The sequence below is a fragment of the Alosa sapidissima genome, chromosome 22, assembly GCF_018492685.1.
Source record: "Alosa sapidissima isolate fAloSap1 chromosome 22, fAloSap1.pri, whole genome shotgun sequence".
NCBI lineage: Eukaryota > Metazoa > Chordata > Actinopteri > Clupeiformes > Clupeidae > Alosa > Alosa sapidissima.
In genome coordinates, this window is record NC_055978.1 from 26196766 (window position 1) to 26216072 (window position 19307).

The 19307-nt window shown below is 45.2% G+C and overlaps 2 protein-coding genes across 4 annotated transcripts in view; both read right to left on the reverse strand.

Moving 5' to 3' along the window:
• Positions 1-13788, reverse strand: part of LOC121697328 (neuronal membrane glycoprotein M6-b-like) — a 34065-nt gene extending 20277 nt beyond the window's left edge. The window contains exon 1 of one of the 3 annotated variants that reach the window (XM_042078811.1): positions 13322-13788. In XM_042078811.1, coding sequence (XP_041934745.1) covers positions 13322-13325 — 4 coding nt within the window. In that variant the 5' untranslated portion in view covers positions 13326-13788. Of the gene's footprint in view, positions 1-2413; positions 2783-13321 lie in introns of those variants that run through there. The other 2 variants (XM_042078809.1, XM_042078810.1) reach the window with 2 other exon arrangements.
• A 2345-nt stretch (positions 13789-16133) lies between these two features.
• gemin8 (gem (nuclear organelle) associated protein 8) lies at positions 16134-19278 on the reverse strand. The gene is made up of 4 exons (XM_042078650.1): positions 19074-19278; positions 18754-18797; positions 18031-18394; positions 16134-16541 (listed from the first exon to the last, which is right to left on the reverse strand). Exons 2-4 carry the CDS (start codon positions 18754-18756, stop codon positions 16279-16281), a joined length of 630 nt encoding a protein of 209 aa, XP_041934584.1. The 5' UTR covers positions 18757-18797; positions 19074-19278; the 3' UTR covers positions 16134-16278.
• Between the last annotated feature and the right edge of the window lie 29 nt (positions 19279-19307).

Sequence of the window (19307 nt, forward strand, 5' to 3'; positions counted from 1 at the left end):
TCCACCACCACCACTGGCGCTTCATGAGATAAGGTTTCCATGTCTCTCCCTTCCACTGCTTGCCAGCCCAGTATAGAACCGCCACTTGTTTCACACGGGGGAATACCCATGATCCTCCTCTTTTATAGGACACCTCTCCTCGTCTTCTCATGGGCAGCTCACACTAACTATCCAATCGAGAGTGAGCAGGTCTGGGATTATCTCAGTAATCAGAAAAAAAAATTTCAATCCCACATCTGGGATTATATCCTTTCATGTAGCATGTTATTCATGTTATTTATTCTCTGGCCTGGATCAGTAACCTGCTCTTATGATTGCCCAAAGGACTTGGAGCTAGAGGTGATAGGTCAACTCCTCTGAACTGATGGATAACTTTATTCATCTGCGGATTCATAATTGCAGGCTGGATGTTCAATACATGGCAAATGACCTCATTCCAGTAGCCCTTCCTTGACCAATGCATCCCAATCCAACACATCATATTTTCCATAAGAGAAAGGTAGAATCAAACCAAGTGAATGGGACTGGAGTGACCAGGGAGGTCATTCCATATGACAGAGCACCAAAGATGCAACCAGGTAATCAGTGATGTTGTCGATCAGCGATCGCCTCAAACATATGGGGATACATATCAAACCAGAGGATGGGGTTAATATTAGAAAGTAGGTGAGATTACGCCCCGATGATTAAGTGGATGACCAAGCCAATGAAAGCGCACTGATGTGGGTCACTGGTGAGGACGCGGCGCTGATTCCTTGCCCTCTACCCCAGAGTGCTTATTTACGCTGTTCCCTCCCATCTGTGGCGCCGAGGGGCACCAGAAGGGTGATGAGAGGAGAGGAGGGGACAGGAGGCGACGGAGATGTGGGGACAGAGCACCATGCAGGACATCAACTTACCCATGACCCAGAGTCCCACACCAGCAGCAACGCAGTACACATCCGTTATTAATGATATGTGTGCCACACAAGGGGGCCATCCGTTACCTTATTAAAGTATTAATTTAATCTCCCTGTGTGGCTATGCAATATTCATCCAACAGCTGGGTCACTTATTTGTCTTGGGTGTGTCAAGGATTTAATCATACTGGGCTTAGGAAGACCCTCCTCAGTCAAATGTACACATATCACACGTAACCTTGTTGCACAACACACACCCACACACACACACACACACACACACACACACAGGCTAATCAATCAGAATAAATCATTTGAAAAGGGGAATACGTTGATGTGTTTGGGTCCAGATGTGGGTGTGATTGTGTGAGTAATATTTGGATCAGATTTAACTAGCAAGTCGTTGAGATATCAGCATCTGGTTGAAGGTGGGAATGGCGTGGGAAAAAAGGGGGGACTCCACCCTTTCGAGATGAAGGCTGCATCTCAAAGGTGACCATGATTCCCTTGTCAAATATGCACTAGAGGATACACAATCGATAAATAATTCAGAGTAAACAATAGCGGTGGTTTTCTATTTCCATCTCACCAATCAGAAGGCCTATTTTATGCTCACCTTTTGAAATTTTAACGGATGACCTACTAAGTGGCACAACGTACTAAAAAAAGATCCCAGTCCTTTGCTTTATTATCCTCCTATAAATAAATAAAAACCACACTATAGGCGCACTATGTTCATTATACACTGGTGTCTTCGGAGAGAACGAACAAAAAGACCTAAGTGTGCCGCTGTGATTAAATACAGATTACAATCAATATCTAGTATTGATACTCAAGCCAAAGCTTTAAGTGTCGATTCGCACGCATATTTCTTATCCCTTACGAGCCGTCAAAACAGCCGAGATCGACCACAGCCTAGCCTACTCATGCGGTGCGGAGCGCTTAAAAATGTAAACACCGTTTTTCTTTTCTTTTCTTTTTTTTATGCGACACCTTGCATCGAACAACAAAGCCACTTACGACGACGGTGCACTGGACAGCAGAAGCCATCATCATCATTAAGACCTGTGCTTCTTCATACACCTGATCACTGGAACCGCGAGTCGACCCGTTCAGCAAAATATCAATAACAGAGGTTCTAACGGACCACGTTCCATCAACTGGTCTCCACATTGCTTCGCTTGCAAACGCATGGGTTCGGAGGTGTTGTCATATCAAGGGTACTGGTATTCACTGGGGGAAAAAGACGGACACCGACATCCCCAAATGTCCAGCGAGTTTCAACGTTAATACAGGTTACATTGTTGCATTGTTGTTTATACTATTGCCTTTCAATAACCAATGCAATTAATGCTGCTGCTGGTTATTCCAATATTCCCAAACGCATCAAAGCAGAAAAACACTGCCTTTGTGTTGTGGAGAAAGCAGCCATCTCAAGCACCGTGGCAAAACCCGTATTGTAAACAGTGCATAATTCGGAACCATTTTAATTAGGTTACGATTTCACGCCGTACCTTTGCTTTCCTGGTTCTCGTCTTGGTTCTCCTCAGCGTTGTTCTCCATGGCTGGCTTCATTCCATCCATCACGTATGTCTTCTAAAGGATACTTTACTCCTAAACTGCGAATCTTTCTCCCTCTCTTGCGACTGTTGTGTAAATCACAATCTCCCGTGAAGATGTAAAGATCTTGTCAGATAGGATTTTGCTTAGATTAGTGGCTCTCAGGCGACAGCGGCTCGAGCGCAGAGTGGGTCCGTCTTTCGCACAACCAGAGGGGTATGGCACCGCGTTCACGTTCACAAAGACAAAATCTGCACGAGTCGGTTCAGCGGGGGAGCGCGTGTGGCAGATTCATTCCTTTACCCGTATTTAGCATCTCGTCCACAAACAGACGCAAACGGCCAGCGTGCGCGCGCGCAAACTCTCTCTCTCTCTCTCTCTCTCTCTCACCCTCTCTCTCTCACCCTCTCACACACACACACAGTGAATGCAATCAGAGGAGATAGAAGACATAGTGTGAGAGTTGCAGCAAATATGATGAAAGTTTAGATACAGTTATTAAGGAGACAGAAGGGAAGGCGAAGACAGGAAAACCGGCCTAACAGATAGCAAGTTGTACATGATGAATATTGTGTTTGGAACTTCATTGATTATTGATTTGATTATCTACATTGCTGCCATGTGAAGATGGAATTTCATGACCGCTTGAACAGCTCTGACATGTGAGAATGAAGGAGACCTCATATGAAAAATCAAATAGAGGAACACAAGCACTCATCCCAATTGCTCTCCTTGGACACTGTTGGCTGATAATAAGGGCATCCTAAAACAAAAGAGAAGCCATCTGTCCAGAATCCTCTTAAATAAGGTATTAAATCTCGTCCACGTGACCCCCACTGCTGGGGCTGCTCAAAACGCTGTCCGGCCGACCAGACAAAGGATCATGCTGTCCAGGAAGAGGAGCTAAAAGCACAACCAATCCTCCCAGCCCAGCAGACGACCAGGGAAGCACACCAGACTCCGGGAGAGCCCTGGTGCCCTGGGCTGGGTTGAACATCACTAGCAGGTCACACCCTCAGACACACAGCCACTGGGCCCCTATAGCTTCCGTCAAGGCAAGGCCAGTGTAGCAATTGCATTAGAGAGAGGGTCACTGGGTCGCTGGTCACTGAAGGATATCTCTTTCTATCTGGTCTACACACTTCACATAGTCAGGGTCAGGGATATGGGTGTTGATACTGTATGTTGATAAGTCACCCAATATGGTAACACAATGAGCTATGGATAAAGCCATGCAACACAATTCATTGCAAGAAATTGGGAGTATGGGGTACATGTTAGTAATTGTTATGCCCCTATCATTATTTAGTTTATGATGGTCTATGCTTGGGATATGGGCTACACACACACACACACACACACACACACACACGTGCACACATACACAGAGAGAGAGAGAAAGAGAGAGAGAAAGTGTAGATGAGAGAAAGGAGAGAAGGTTCAGGTTATTTGGCAAAGCCCAGCTGAATAGTGTTTACTAAATACCAGCCCTCCAGACCGAACCTGACATGGAATCTCTCTTCAACCACTGACATTGGGAAAGCACTGGGATTTTCACACCAGGAGGAATATTACTGCACAACATCAGGGTAGCCAGGCCCACTGTCTTACCAGTGTTGTATCCAATGAGGTAAAATATAATTTCCTGCCATCTATAATGGATGGGACAAAGTTAGGCAGACAGAGTATTGGAAATTAAATGTGGGGAATGTAGGGTGTGCAATAATATAAGGAAGCTTTGATGGTGTCAGGGTTTAAAAACTCTCTGGGTTTCCACCCTAAACAGCCAGTGGAAAAGTTATACTAGGTGATGTTGATACAGAAAGGTGATGAAAGATAAACCTTTTGCAAACCCCCATAATTCACCATAAATATGGTTTACCTTAAAACACAATCTGTTTGCACACAAACTCGGAGGTGCCACACAGCACTTGGTGATGGATGTTCATCCAGGATATATTGAGCTGGTCAGACAACTTCCACTTGAGGAAAAGCCTGGACAAGCCAGTGAGAACAAAATGTATGCTGGGTGAATTTTACTGTCTGTTCCTGAGCAGTGGGGATCCACTAGAAAGGTGCCTTCACACAAGATCAAAGAAAGTTTTTTTTTCTCCCTCTCTCCCACTATAAAAATACAGAGACACACACAGAGACACACACACACACTCTCTCTCTCACACACACACACACACAGTGCTAGATTCAAGTTGCATGCATTGTGTATACTTAACCTATATCAAATACACAGTACAGTGACATTATATTATGGTTCTCTGTCCTGAAACAAGTTGTCTTCTTTGGTCATATTCAGCTGCAGTAGTTGGCCGAACTAGCAGGAAGTTGACACAGATCAGTAGATTACTGGCAGTCGAAGCATCAGTGTTTGTACAACGTGATTTGGTTTGACACTTCAAATGCTATAAACACATACAAATATCTTTGCATATTGTAAATAGATACTCTACAGATAAGTTCAAGAATGTAAGCCAAGGTACCGCGACCTTTGAATACAGTTTATAACATCAACTATGATCTAACCAATGGCATTCCTGCATTTGAGACATGGGTTGGGCCGCGGCCTATGCTGCGAGTAAATGAGGTTTGCTGGACAAGTAGTGTGCCTAAGACACAGATCGCTGTGGTGATTCTGAGGGCTGCTTTTGTGCCCGGCCATCCCATAATCGTCCCTGAATTTGTGGGTCACAGATTAAGCGCTTGTCTCATGGATGAGAGAACACAGTCGCTGGCACTCTTTCTCTCCCTCTCCCAGGACTCAGCTGTGTGTGAGCGATGAGCGTGCTTACACACACACACACACACACAGCTCACACATATGATCTGCGTCACTATGAAACAAACAAACAAGCACATACACACAAACACACACACTTTCATGCAGACACACTTCCACATTGAGATGTACAGTAAATTGTCTCATAAACATACAGTACCACATACTGTCTTCTTGTTTCTCAAACACTAATCATGTCAATCGAGCACATTCCATAATGTGTATGGAATATGTGTACAAAATGTGTATGTGTGTGTTCATGTGTGTATGGAGCAGCAGTAGTTATGGTAGGATGGTAGGGGGTCTGTTTTGAGAGGTCGATAACGGCTCTCTAATCCCTAGTGGCTTTTGGGCTAAGCCTATATCCCCCATACTGGACCTGATCCGCAGGCAGGCACAATAGTGGGGTCTCGGGTCTAGACAGACTACAGTTGGTTAAGGACTACAGATAGGAGAGCTTAGACACAACAGCACCCACACACAAGGGCGCTCTCTCTCTCTCTCTCTCTCTCTCACACACACTGTGTGTGTGTGTGGTGTGTGTGTTTATCTGTGTGTGTGTGTGTGTGTGTGTGTGTGTGTGTGTGTGTGTGTGTGTGTGTGTGTGTGTGTGTGTGTGCACATGGTTGTGAGGGAAATACAACAACACGATAGATAAAGAAGAAAAGTTTTATCAACTTAAAATATAACCTTAAGACAAAAGTCAACTCAACACACCTGAACCTGGACTCATTCCATGCCTGACCTTTCAAAACATTCCCTTATTCGATCTCCATTCCCCTCTCCTCCAGTTTCTCTTTCAAACAAAACAAGCATACCTTCTTCAGCTCTGTTCCCCGACACTAACTGATGAGCCCTACATTTCGAGCACAGAAATACCCCCCCCCCCCACACACACACACACACACACACACACTCACACTCTCGCTCCCACCCATCCCTGTTCTCCGCTCTCTCTAACCATGCCAGGGTTCGCTGCGTTGCCGTGGTGGACGCGGCGGCCGATGGTAACGAGGTCATTACGGCTCGGTTTTATGCCCTCAGACGGAGAGCTAATGTGGAAAAAGAGCGGAGAGGCAGCCAGCGAGGGCCTTTGAAGCCTCTCAGTAAACACGAACAAGAGGCCCGAGCCTTCTATGGCAGACGAAAGAGGATACAACTCATGATGAAGCACAGACGGCCGCCATCATATATACTATGGCGGAGGGAGAGAGAGAGAGAAAGCAGAAGGAGAGGGAGAAGGAGAGAAGAGAGAGAGACAGAGAAGAGAGAAACAGGGGGAGAGCAAGATTCTTCAAAGGTGCAATGGTATAACGTGTCCCAAAAAGGCTTGTTTTGATGAATACAGACTTCAGTCAGCAGCAGCGTTTCTGTCCTGAACATTCTGTTTCACAGCGAATAAATAGTTGTGGTATAAACATCACACGTTTCAATATATAGCCACACCACAAACAGGCACACATATTCATTAAAATAGACATACATCAAATCCTAACTGTTTGACAGTGAAGCGAGCACGACAAGCTCATCATTAGGACACAGAGGTAAACACCGGAATAACATCCTCATACATGCATACACACCACACACACACACACACACACACACACACTCACACAAACACAAACACCAGAAAATCCTACCATCAGATGACCTCTATATCAGCTACAAACACTCAACATTCACCTAACCAATCAACTCAGACACACACACACACACACACACACACACACACACAACAACAACAACAATAACAACCCAAACAACTATGAGCAGTTCTAAATGTGTTTAGAACATCAACCAGTAGCCAAGCCAGTCACATACAAATACGTAATTCAATGATACAACTAGATGTTGTAGCACCGTGATGGATGGCAGAGATAGGGATGATCATGAATGGAATGAAAGGTCATTGCTATAGAGACAGACCTGAGGAGGTCGGTGGCCATGACCCGCTGAACTGCTGCCCTATTCCCCCCTCACCATGGACGTTTTCTCCTCTCACTATACATTAGTGTCAATGTTCAATGTTGCTTTACCACTACTTCATGATCAGCTCAGTGCATTACTGTTGAAGTAATAAGATCATAAACACACACACACACGTAGGTATGTGCGCACATACAAACACATGCACGCACACACACAAAGACACACACACACACACACACACACAAAGGGAGAATTAATTGCCTCCTGCTGGCACCTCTGTCTAATCCTGCTGCCTTTAATGGACTCTAGTCTCTTCTGTAAAAGGGAAACTTGTGCAGGAAAGGCCTCCAGCTCCGCTGACACCTGCCCCCTCCACTTCTGCTGCCACACCCTATTGATCAATCCACCCATCCACAACACCACTGCACCCTCCCCCATCCAGAGGCACCACTCCCTCAATCTGCTAGGGGGAGGTCATGGGGGAGTTGTTAGACTGCACTGGCCAGGATTGAGAATTATACATCACTGCAGAAATGTGTGCATGTGTGTGTGTGTGTGTGTGTGTATAACGATGAGGTGTGTGAAAGAGAGAGAAAGAGAGAAGAAGAGAGAGTTGTGCATGTGTGTTTACGTGTTTCAACAGGCATGAGCACGGACAGTGGCCAGTGGGAGTGTGTGAGTGCTCATGCAAATGTGTGTGTGTGAGTGGTGTGAGAGAGAGAGAGAGAGAGAGAGTGCATGTGTGTGAGAGAGACAGTGTGTGTATGTGTGTATGTGTGTGTGTGTGTGTGTATGTAAGTGGTGAGAGAGAGAGAGTGTGTGTGTGTATAGTGTGGGTGAGAGTGAGAATGTGTGTGTGTGTGTGTGTGTGTGTGTGTGGGTGACCCACTTTGGGCTCGGCCACTCCACCCGCTTACGACCCGCTGGTCTCCAAGGAGACGCCTGGAACAGAGACAGCGTTGATCCCCGTCGTGGCTGGATTGTCTTAATCCCCCCCAGTACATGCACACATCTCAGGCTGGATTGGGGCGTGCTCAGGGACACTAAGTGTAAGCCATCATCAACATAAAACAAACATAAAGCCAACACACAGCCCAAAGGGTCCAGGGCCCTGCACATCCCAGCCACCAAATGCCAGCGGTGTCATGTAACTATTCCTATTGAGGCATGAAAGCTGTGAAAACACACATACAGTGTCCTTAATCTAGCATTCATGTACACCTCAATAGTACTGCCCACTGCTGGACATAACACACTTGGTCAGGTTTTTGTCATCTATGTGGCACCTACTATGAATCGAACTGCAATACACATGTAATACACACAAGTAATGACACAGATGTTGACCAAAATCTGTCGTCATGAAAATAGGGAGAGGGTGAGTGTCCTCACATTAAAAGCAAATACACCTGGTGACTGAACATTTCTACAGAATATTTTTGTGATAACACCCATAAGTGGGTACACATACACACACAAACACACACACACACATACACACACACACACACACACACACACACACACATGTAGAGACACACACACACACACACACACACACACACACACACACACACACACACACACACACACACACACAGGCACATGTACAAACAGCTGCTACAAAGACCTCTAGACGCTTTTGTTTTAGTTTAGTGAGCCTCATTAGAGACAAACAGGATGAGCGTGGACAGAAGAGAGTTGGTGGGAATATGCACAGAAACACACACACACACACACACACACACACACACACACAAAAGGGCAGTACTCTTCCTTGAACTGTTGACAAACTTTTTTTGTTTCTCATGCAAACATGAAGACATCCAGTAAATGGACATTTTGCATGCCCTAAACGCCACTATGACATTTCTACTGTCAAAATGCATAAAACAGGTGCTTCTCTCTGTGGTTTGAAAATCTGCAGACGTAGTCCAGTTAACCATCAGGCAGCCGAAGCCTGAAATGAAGAATTTCAATATCATTTTTTCTCCTCCCAACACTATCTTTGATGACAGGCTTTCAAATCCCCCCTAACCTATAATCCCTTTGGCCCAGATTCTGACGGACAGATCTCATGACATCACCCGGAGGGGCGTATCCTCTGCCTCAAGCCGAGGAAGCGCTTGTCACTCGACGAGGGCCTGGGCACCGCGCTGCCCAATGATCTCTTGGCACGGTCTTGTCATGTGACCCAGGTGCACTCCTCATGTGAGGAGGCAGAAAACACATCGTCATGCTCGGCGAATCACGGCAGGCCAGCGCGGGTGTCATGATGCGCAGGAGGGGAGAGATCAGGGCCTCCGGCGATTAGCATCTCGCTAATCTAGTCATTTTTTGATGAGGGAGAGTGAGGGGCGATGAAAATTAGAACTGTCCTGTGTTTCACGCTGAAGTGTTTTGATGGTTTATAGTACTAGGACATGTATTGTTTACTTTGACTCATAGGGTAGGGTGCCACACATTTAAGTCTCCCATGGTGCAGCTGGATTCCAAATGGCACCTCTTTTCCCTCCTGTGCATGTGTGTGTGTGTGTGTGTGCGTGCGTGCGTGCGCAAGCATGTGTGTGTGTGTGTGTGTGTCTCCGTGTGTGTGTGTGTGTGTGTGCGTGTGTGCACAAGCATGTGTGTGTGTGTGTGTGTGTGTGTGGGTGTGTGTGTGTGTGTGTATGCGTGTGTCTGTGTGTGTGTGTGTGTGTGTGTGTGTGCGTGTGTGTGTGTGTGTGTATGCGTGTGTCTGTGTGTGTGTGTGTGTGTGTGTGTGTGCGTGTGTGTGTGTGTGTGTGTGTGTATGCGTGTGTGTGTGTGCGTGTGTGGGAGGTTGTCCGCCTCCATCTGGAGGCCCCTCTCACACTGTCATATCGCTGTAAACAATGGCTAGCTTTGTCAGCCTGACACTTTTCAGAGCTTCCTAATTGTCCTGCTTTCAGAGGTAAAGGACGGGCCAGGATTGGAGATAAAAGACTGGAAAGACAAAGAGGAGACAACAACAGTGAACATCTACTCAGCCCTTGTAAATCAGTTCTATGTGGGTATGACATCTAACCTGTCCTCCTGTCTATCTTCTGTTTCACACTGTAGGCTACCATTGTGCCTGTGCTATAGAGAAAGGCTGATGTCTCAAGGAACGAAACAGTCTTCAACAGTGGAAGACACGTGCACACACAGATGCACTCCAGTGGGAGTGTGTGGGAGTGAGTAAATGTTGACACACACACACACACACACACACACACTGCTCAGACTCTTTAAATCATTTGTGGCTCACAAACAAATTCCTTTGCTAATGAAAGACAGAGTCCAGTATCGTCAGTGTCTTCAGCAACGGGAGCAGATGGAGAGCACAAGAGGAGAAAGAAGACATGCGAAAGAAAACAAACAAACAAGCACAACGAGCACACAGCTCAGTGTCATCTGCTTACATTAGTCAGACGAACCCAGTGCTGCATGATCCACAGTTGTCATGGCACCAGTGTTATCGCCATATTAAGGGTGACAACTGACAACAACACATAGGGTAGGTCCACTTCCAAGGCCCTCCAAAGCATATTCTACAGAAAATACTTTTTTGGCCCTACTGTCTTCTTATTCGTAATAAGAGGGAATGTCTCAGTGCCAAAGCTGCTCTGATTGAGCTCTCTTGGTATTAGCTCATACGGGCTGCATTTGAATTCAAAGTGTACTATTTGTAGCATTTGTGGTACACTCAGGCCAATCTAAACTTTTCTCATCTGTTATTTCTCGTTGGTGGAACACACTGCCAGTTCCTACAAGGGCAGGGACATCCCTCTCCATTTTCAAAAAACTCCTGAAGACCCAGCTCTTTAGAGAACATTTCCTCTCATAGCACTACTTACAACAAGTCTTGCTGATCCTAGCACTTACCACCTGTCTTGAACTGACACTCAACTGTTTAAAAACAGCACTCACTGATGCACTTATTCTTACTGTTCTCTACCGTTTTTAAATTGTCCTAAAATTGTTGAGAGAATTGCTTTAAAACTTAAACTGTTTATGCTTTGGTTAAAAATGTGCCAGCCAAATGTAATGTAATGTAATGTAATGTAACGTAATGTTACGTAATGTAACGTAATGTTACGTAATGTAACGTAATGTAATGTAATGTAATGTAATGTAGCATAGAAACTTTGGCCTTGGGAGGATTCAGGAATGCTAGTCCAAATGGGCAGCTAAGCTACTTGTGCCAAAGCGGATAGGAGCCGCTGGGGAGCCAACAGCTCCTAATATCCTACACTTGCACAAGGAGAGAGCCTCCTGCTCAGGAGCTGGACAGAGGGCTGTGGTTGGATGACCAGGGGAAGGATAAGGAAGTGAGAGTTGTTTGCCCAGTACCTCCCCTGTTAATCCAATTTGGACCTGGTCCTAAATCAGCTGAACGGCTCTCAAGGTTGTTGCATAATGGGCCTGCATCGGACGCACGGTAAGTTTGTTCGCGTGACGTCACCTACCGCATTGCTAAGAGTGTTACAGCTGGGAGTGACAACACAGTATCATTTCTCTCTCATGACTGAGCAGATTCCAACAACAAAACCACCCACTGACTTCACACAGTTCAAAAACTATATCATTCTCTTCCTCTCAAACTTAAATGTCAGGGTCAACTGCTCTTTCTCAGGGGGTAGGTAAATCATTTATGGATGGTGGCTTGTCTGTAATTGTGAGGTCACCCATAGAAGCAAAGCTACATGAGAAGGCTATCTTGGGGAGTTGATATGGCATTGCCTTTTTCTTTTTGGGCCATAAACATGCAACTATCAACAAAACACAATGGTTACTTAACAAACACATAGAAAAACAGCCATTCCAATGAACCTGGTCAAAGCTTTTCCCACTATTGATCCTGTGATGTACCCAGAAACATTATAGAGTTTTAATTGTGATGATGGAGATTGACCACTAGTCTATCTCCAGCACACAACAAGGACAACCCACAGAGCAGGTGAAAACGAAGGCCAGGCCTGGACACTCTGCAGTCCACTGTTCTATCTAAATACACATCTCCACTGCAGGGACTTATGGGCCCCTTTTGGAGGGGTGGCACCTCTGTGCACCTTTCCACTGCTCACTGCTGTAGCCGCCCCTGTACAACCTGAGGACCACAAACATTTCATTCTCTCTCACACTCTTCGAGTAAACAGCAAGCCAGCATCAGCAGCATGTGAGTATGCTGTGGGATCATGAACACTCACAGAGAGGGAGTGTGCTTTCAGTTACCAAATGTATTAATAATTACATTTAAGACAAAAAGTTTTGTAAATAGTTCATCTCCAAACCTAAAGCCCTGACAATAGAATTTATGCACTGGTGTCATACTGTCAACAGTGCAGTGTGTGTGTGTGTGTGTGTGTGTGTGTGTGTGTGTGTGTGTGTGTGTGTGTGTGTGTGTGTGAAATCTGGGGGTAATGGCCCAAAGTCTGGCAGGATACAGCACACTGAAGAAGAATGTGTGTGCAAGAGAATTGATCATTCCAAGGACACAGCTGGGACAAATGAATACTGGAATTCTTTCTCGTACATCAGCTCAATTCACCAGCCCAGAGGCCAACTCGCCCTGTCAGGGGGAGTCCCCGCTCAGCCAGGGCCATTTGACGAGAAAACAGCATGCGTGGGTGAAATTAAGAGCAAGAAACACGCAGCGCAAAACCCACATTCACAACAATAAAACATTCATCGCTATGAACAAGAGTGCAGAGCACATATTATTGCTTAAACATTCCTTAAAACTCCTGATCACTAAAAGGCGCAAACAGGAGAGTAGCCTAAAGCAGAGCATTTCTTTAAGGTTGGCTACATTGCCTCAGTGATGTCCAGGCAGGGACAATATTCTTACAGCGGACATTCTGTCTCTGCAGATTAAATGTTCTTGCACAACGGAGTGCAACAGGTAGTTATACAAACTATGCAACAATAATATTAATCCGGAACATTGTGCTGCTAAATTATTTATTAAACCGCCATAGTCTATGCAAACAGCCTGGACTAGCTTGACAATAGCCTACACCCCTTTCTTTCATGTGAACCAAAGTTCTTTAAAACGTTAGTGTTGTAAGCACTACAAAAACCTCACATACATCAGGCACAAAAACGACAGTGCAAAACATATTATTAGGCTACATACCCATTTCGTTGCCTTCGCGAGAGAAAACAAGGGACCGACCGGGAGTTTCTTGGAGTTCGGGTTAACTCGACCAAACAAAAGTTGAACTCCTTTCTGCTCTCGCTGCCCCGTTCCCCTATTCTACTGTGACGTCACCGATTGGGGGTCCCCTGGTTGTACCCCAACTCCTCTTTACCGTTAACGAGGACAAGCACAGTTTCTGAAGGCTGTAACCTGCGCGTCTCTGGATAGGCTCTGGATCTCACCACTGGAATGATATCGATGTGGACAGCGCGCCTGTTACATCTGGCAGAGCGTCTCTTCCCAACCTTCACAAACGTGACGCGGAAAGCCTCATGGCCTCTGCGGCACAGATTCAGGGTTCAAAATTAGATCTGCTTATTGTGTTATTTGGTAAGTCCGCTCTCAGTGGGATTCAAGAGAGGGACAACATTTCCACCACATTTGGCATATTGGATAAAAGGTAAAAAGTGTTTTTGATTGTTTTTCTCAGACTACTTATCGAGACACAAATAGCCTAAGTGTCAGTGTTTACTGAAGAGGAGACTTTCCAAGAACTCTCAAGTGTTTTGGGGGATTGGGTAGCCTATGTCACTGGAATCGGCATGAGAAAGGGTGTGAATGAATTGCCGGATATTCCAGAACCCTGTGCCATAGCAACTAGAACCCCAGCAGCCTGGGAACCCTATTCAACTTTGAACATTTGAAGGAAGGCCAAGCAGCCAACCCAAGTGGCACACACACACACACACACACACACACACACTCTCTTCTCTGAGCAGTGTGTGTAGAATAACAAGTAAACTCGGTAATTGGTGCAGGACTGCTTGACATTCAGAAAGGGCCTACGCATTATTTTGCCAGAAGTTGGAAAAGGAGGCCCGGGGTAACCATGGCACCATGTGTAAAGCTGGGTTTGTGTTGAATACATGTAAAATTGTCAGACTGACACAGTGAAGCATACCTTATGTGAACAATGGCATTGGAAACTGTCAGCACCAATATAATAAAACATGCTGTTTGCACAATGGCTGAAGGTTCTCCAACACACATATTGCACACTGCCCTCTCCCCACATACACAGCACACTATCCCATCTCCCCTGTCATCCCCCCAACACACACACCAAGACCCCTGGCAGTTGGGTTAGCCCCTTGAGCCGTGGATCTGCCCAAGATCCCCCCCATCAATGCACAAATAGGCTGACACCAGACATAATTTCACTGCATTTCCTACTTCCAGTAACTATATGCATGTGACAATAAACTTCCTTGTATCCTTGTACATGACTGTGGAGCTGTCCGGGTTGAGTGACAATACTGTGGATATATGTGGATACAATACCATGAGCAAGCTGAAATACTTTTCTAAGGGAATCGAAAAGCACAAGCAGCACCAATGGAATGTGACTTTTGGCTATCCTGTCTTAAGCAGGGCCATCAATCCATTCTTCTGTCTCAGTTCAGACAGGCCCCTGAGTTCTCAAAGCAAGAAGAACTTTTATTTCAGAGAAATGCTTTCAGAATTTCAAGCATTTCGTACAAAAACACTCTGTACAATAAAAGGAAGTCAGGAAAACTGTTCTACCAGTGCCCAGAGGACTCAAGTGCCTTAAATTCAAAAAAGGAACAGACAAAACGCATTAGTGAGTATATGCGTGTGTGCGTGTGTGTGTGCAAGTGTGTGCATGGGTATGTGTGTGTGGGCAGTGACCTAGTTTGGCGAAGATGATGAAGGGGAGGAGAGTGCCACGGCAACCATGCTCTGCTTCAGCACCACTCAAGAGCTTCACAAAAAAAGTCCCTAAAAACACACACACTCTGGCTTCAGGAACCAGCATATCGCCATCTTATTTTGGGCTGTAATGAATTTCCCCTGAAAGCACCCTCTTAAGACTGACATCTCAGACTGAGCAAACAGGTCACTTTCACAAAGGTATGTGCTTGACATTTAATCCCAACCCATCCCGACCACCGTGGACATGGCTACCCTTTCAAGGCTACTTTGCATGTGGGTGCGGACTTTAGGACAAAAAAATAAAAATAAAAGGATGCCCCCACACACATATGCACACACAGCCTGGTCCGTATGCTCGGATTCTGCCTCGAGCATGAAGTCATCCACACATGGCTGAGCAAGATTAATGAAAATGCAATGTTTCCCTCTCCTTCACGACCACTTCCTCTGCACCCTCAGTTCATTAACAGGCCATTGGAAACGGATCAGGTCACGTTAGTGGAGTTAGGCGAAGGAGATTTGGGGGAAAAGGGTCCAAAGATGGCGTCCACTCTGGTCTGAGGGGGTCTGAACAGATGGGACTCGAAAAAACCCTGATGTGTCTACAGGGTGCAAAGAAAATTCCCATGAGGATTACGGCACGTTCCTATGGCAACAGAGAGACTGATATTCTGTGATCAGAGAAAGTAGCCATTCGGAGAACGAAGAGTGTACTACTTATAAAAATACACACACTTGGTTTGGCTCAAAGGATTTGAAGATATAGACTGAAGTGCACCGGCACTGACGTTTGTGTACAATCTTAGCAAGACATCATCTAAATTATAAACATGGTTTAACAAGCACATCTGATGAGACTGCTAACAAATACAGAGGGAACTTGTGCTCCATCTGAGAGGGATATCTCACCCTGAGGAGGAACGGCAGCGACCCTACAGAGCCCCCTGTTGGTGATGGTTTCCTGTGAGTTGCTGTTCCAAGGCACAGAAAAAGCTGAGCGCTGAGAGCAGTAGTATAATTTAACACACAGATACTAGAATCTCACCAAGATAACATAGAACAGAATTACACCTTGTTTAACCAGATCATCACCATATTCTAGTAGCTGGTGCCAGCTATCACCTTTATTTGGTCACCCAAAGACATGAAAAACAAACAAGGTCAATACACATATAAAAAATATCAGTTCAGTGAGTCTGGGCTTGACTAGAACAGAGGCCTCACAGTTTCAGCGGAATCACGGGCCAGTATTTAGGCTGCAGGCGGTCGCAGTTGCGATCAAAGTTGAGCTGCATGGCCGTCTCCATGGCCTGGATGCGTGCTGCGTTCTCCCCGTACAGTCTCTTCATCTCCGCACTCCTCCTCTCCCCTGGACGCTCCAGGGGGGCCGAGACGGAGCAGCCATCTGTTGCCGATCTACGCAGGTCTTGATCGGCGAAAACGTAGGCCTCGTGCCGAACTGCCTCCTCCTCCTGCTGTCGCTCTACGGGGGGTGTGCAGAAGATAGGAGAAGAGAGGAAAGGAGAGGAGAAGAGAAGAGAGGAGAAGAGAAGAGAGGAAAGGAGAGGAGAAGAGAGGAAAGGAGAGGAGAAGAGAGGAAAGGAGAGGAGACAACAAAAGGCATTAAGACAAGAGAGGCAGAAACAAAGATTGTGAGTTAAAGGATAACGGAGGAGAAGGGACAAAAAGGAAACAACCATTTAGAGTTAAGTGTCATTATGGTAGGATATTTTTCACACTTGGGCAGAGCCCAAACACTACACTTTAAATTTTATTTCACACTGTTTGTAAGTGAATAGCAGTTTCCCACAAAATTGGTGTCATCAGGAAACAATGACAAAAGCTAATAGTGTAGCGAGTTCAAGTCAGTTCACAGTTTTACACATCAAGCCAAAAAAGAGAAGACCCTTTGGACAAGAGCGGCACAGTTTACCATCAATTATTATCAATCACAATAACAAAGGTCAACAAATGTCATCTGACAAAAAGCCCTCTTTGTTAAGTTGAACCATCGCTATTGTTGGCTTTGGGTCATCAGAGTGCACTGGTTCTGGGCCATACTGGAGCGCAGCATGTGCTGGGTCACTGGGTTCCCTGGGACATGATGTCCGGTACTGTGTGTCAGACAGGGCATTTAATGGGCAGAGTAATGAGGCTGGCACAACTCAGGCTGCTGCTCTTGAGCTTGGCAAGTTGGAGGGAGCAGCATAAAAGAGCTAGTTTGTGCAAGGGTAGCCTAGCCTTGCCTAGGATTAATATGCTGAGTGGGGAATACCAGATACTGGTTTAATAAGGATAAAAAAGGTTAGTAATGGAGTATTATAAAACATATACGCATTGATATAAGCATTGATATAAGCATTGAAAATCAATGCTTCTCACATTTGGCCTTGGGAAGATGACATTTGAACTGATTTGGGGGGGGGGGGGGGGGGGGCGGGTGAATAAAACTGAGCGTGCTTTGAGAATTGGTCTAATTCAAGACTCTTTTCCTCAGTGGTTCCATTTGCTGGAATGAGGGGCCCAGTGCTCTCCATTCCTGTGGTAGTTTTGGGTCATTTAAGAGGGATCTAAAGACATTCCTGTTCAACATACACCTAGTTCTTTAAGCGCTTCTTAAGCGTTATGGTTTGTATAATATTGTTTTATTTCCATTAGGCTGTTGATTAATTTGACATTATTGTTTATTATTGATATTCTCCTTAATGTAGTCTTACCATGTCATTGTTTTTATATTGTTATTGTTTATTATTGCTTTTTTCCCACATTTTCATTGCTTATTGTATTAGGCTATTGATTGAATTGACATTGTTGTTTATTATTGCTATTCCCCTTATTATAGTTTGACCAACATTCTAATCTGTTCCCTGTTAAATTTGAAATATTATGTTGTTTTTGTATTTGTGTGTCGCTTTGGACAAAGGCGTCTGTCAAATCCCATAACCATAACCCAACTAAACACAAATACTTACTCCGCTCTTCCCTATGGCGTTCAGTATGAGCGAAGTACTCGCGGAGCTCCTCGGAGATGTCCATATTGGTGACATCACACTCAATCTCACTCTCTGAGTTCTCTGAAGAGTCCTCTTCCTTCTCACTGCCAGACCGATCCCTCTCCTCGTACCTTGAGTGCCCGGAACCCCTCATGTGCCGGCCTGAGTGGGTGGGAATATTTCTATTGCGGGTAGGAAGAGCCATAGGACCATAAGCAGCTTCAATAGCTTTCCTATATGCTCGCCGGTGTTTCTGGTACCAGTTCATTGCATGGTCGTAGTGCTGCCAATAGCGTGCATACAGGGGATGATCATACCAGCTGCCTGGGTATCCAGAGCTGGCCTAAAGTGGACAATACCACAATCATAAGCAGACATCAGTCACAAAAATAGTTAACACCAAATTATCAACAGACATCAACCACATATATCTGTGGATCATTGTTCTATCATGTGTGCTAATATTATGAGATGTTCCAGCATTATACTGCTGCAAAGGTATAGATTCTAATATGGAATTGATGTTAAAGGTTTCATCCTATTTTTTACAGTCTATGGTTTCATCTCAGGACAGCATGTTACCAAAGACGTTTACCACATGTTCAGATTGTATCATTATCATCTAGTAATGTTTAAAGTGAATGCACAAAGTGTTGTGCTGACAACCTCTCCTTAGAGCGGTTAAATCATAAGAAAACGTACCATTTTGGGAATACCTATCAAAGTTAAGATCCAACTGTAAAGTCCTGGTGAAGAGATAACATGTTAATTGGTTAATCACAGGACACAAAAACATCCTACAATGTTACACAGGACAATGTTCGGATGCAACATTGTATCCGAACATTACAAGTTTGACACACTTGAGGCGAACTTTCAGAGTGTGCCTAGTTAAGCAGCCAGCCAGCTAGGGCTTTCATTATCGTGGTAACGTTAGCTAGGTAGCTAGCATGTTAGCTATCAGACAAATTATTCCAGCCTAGGCGAGAGTATCAGAGCTTAAAAAGATATACTCTTGGTACCTGCGTATTCAGTACTACTTAGTCATCACCCATTCAGCTCCAGGTTCAACAAAACAGACTGCAGGAAAACAAACTGCCAGAAACGAGGTGCAGACCATCACAAGAAGCCACCATAGAGGAAGGATTGCAGGCAAGGTTCATTTCACTTTGGTCAGGAATGAGTGACCTCTGGTGGTGTTTTCGAAGCATGGCAGCGTCTGACGAAGACGTGTGAGGTTGCAACCTGGGGTGCTC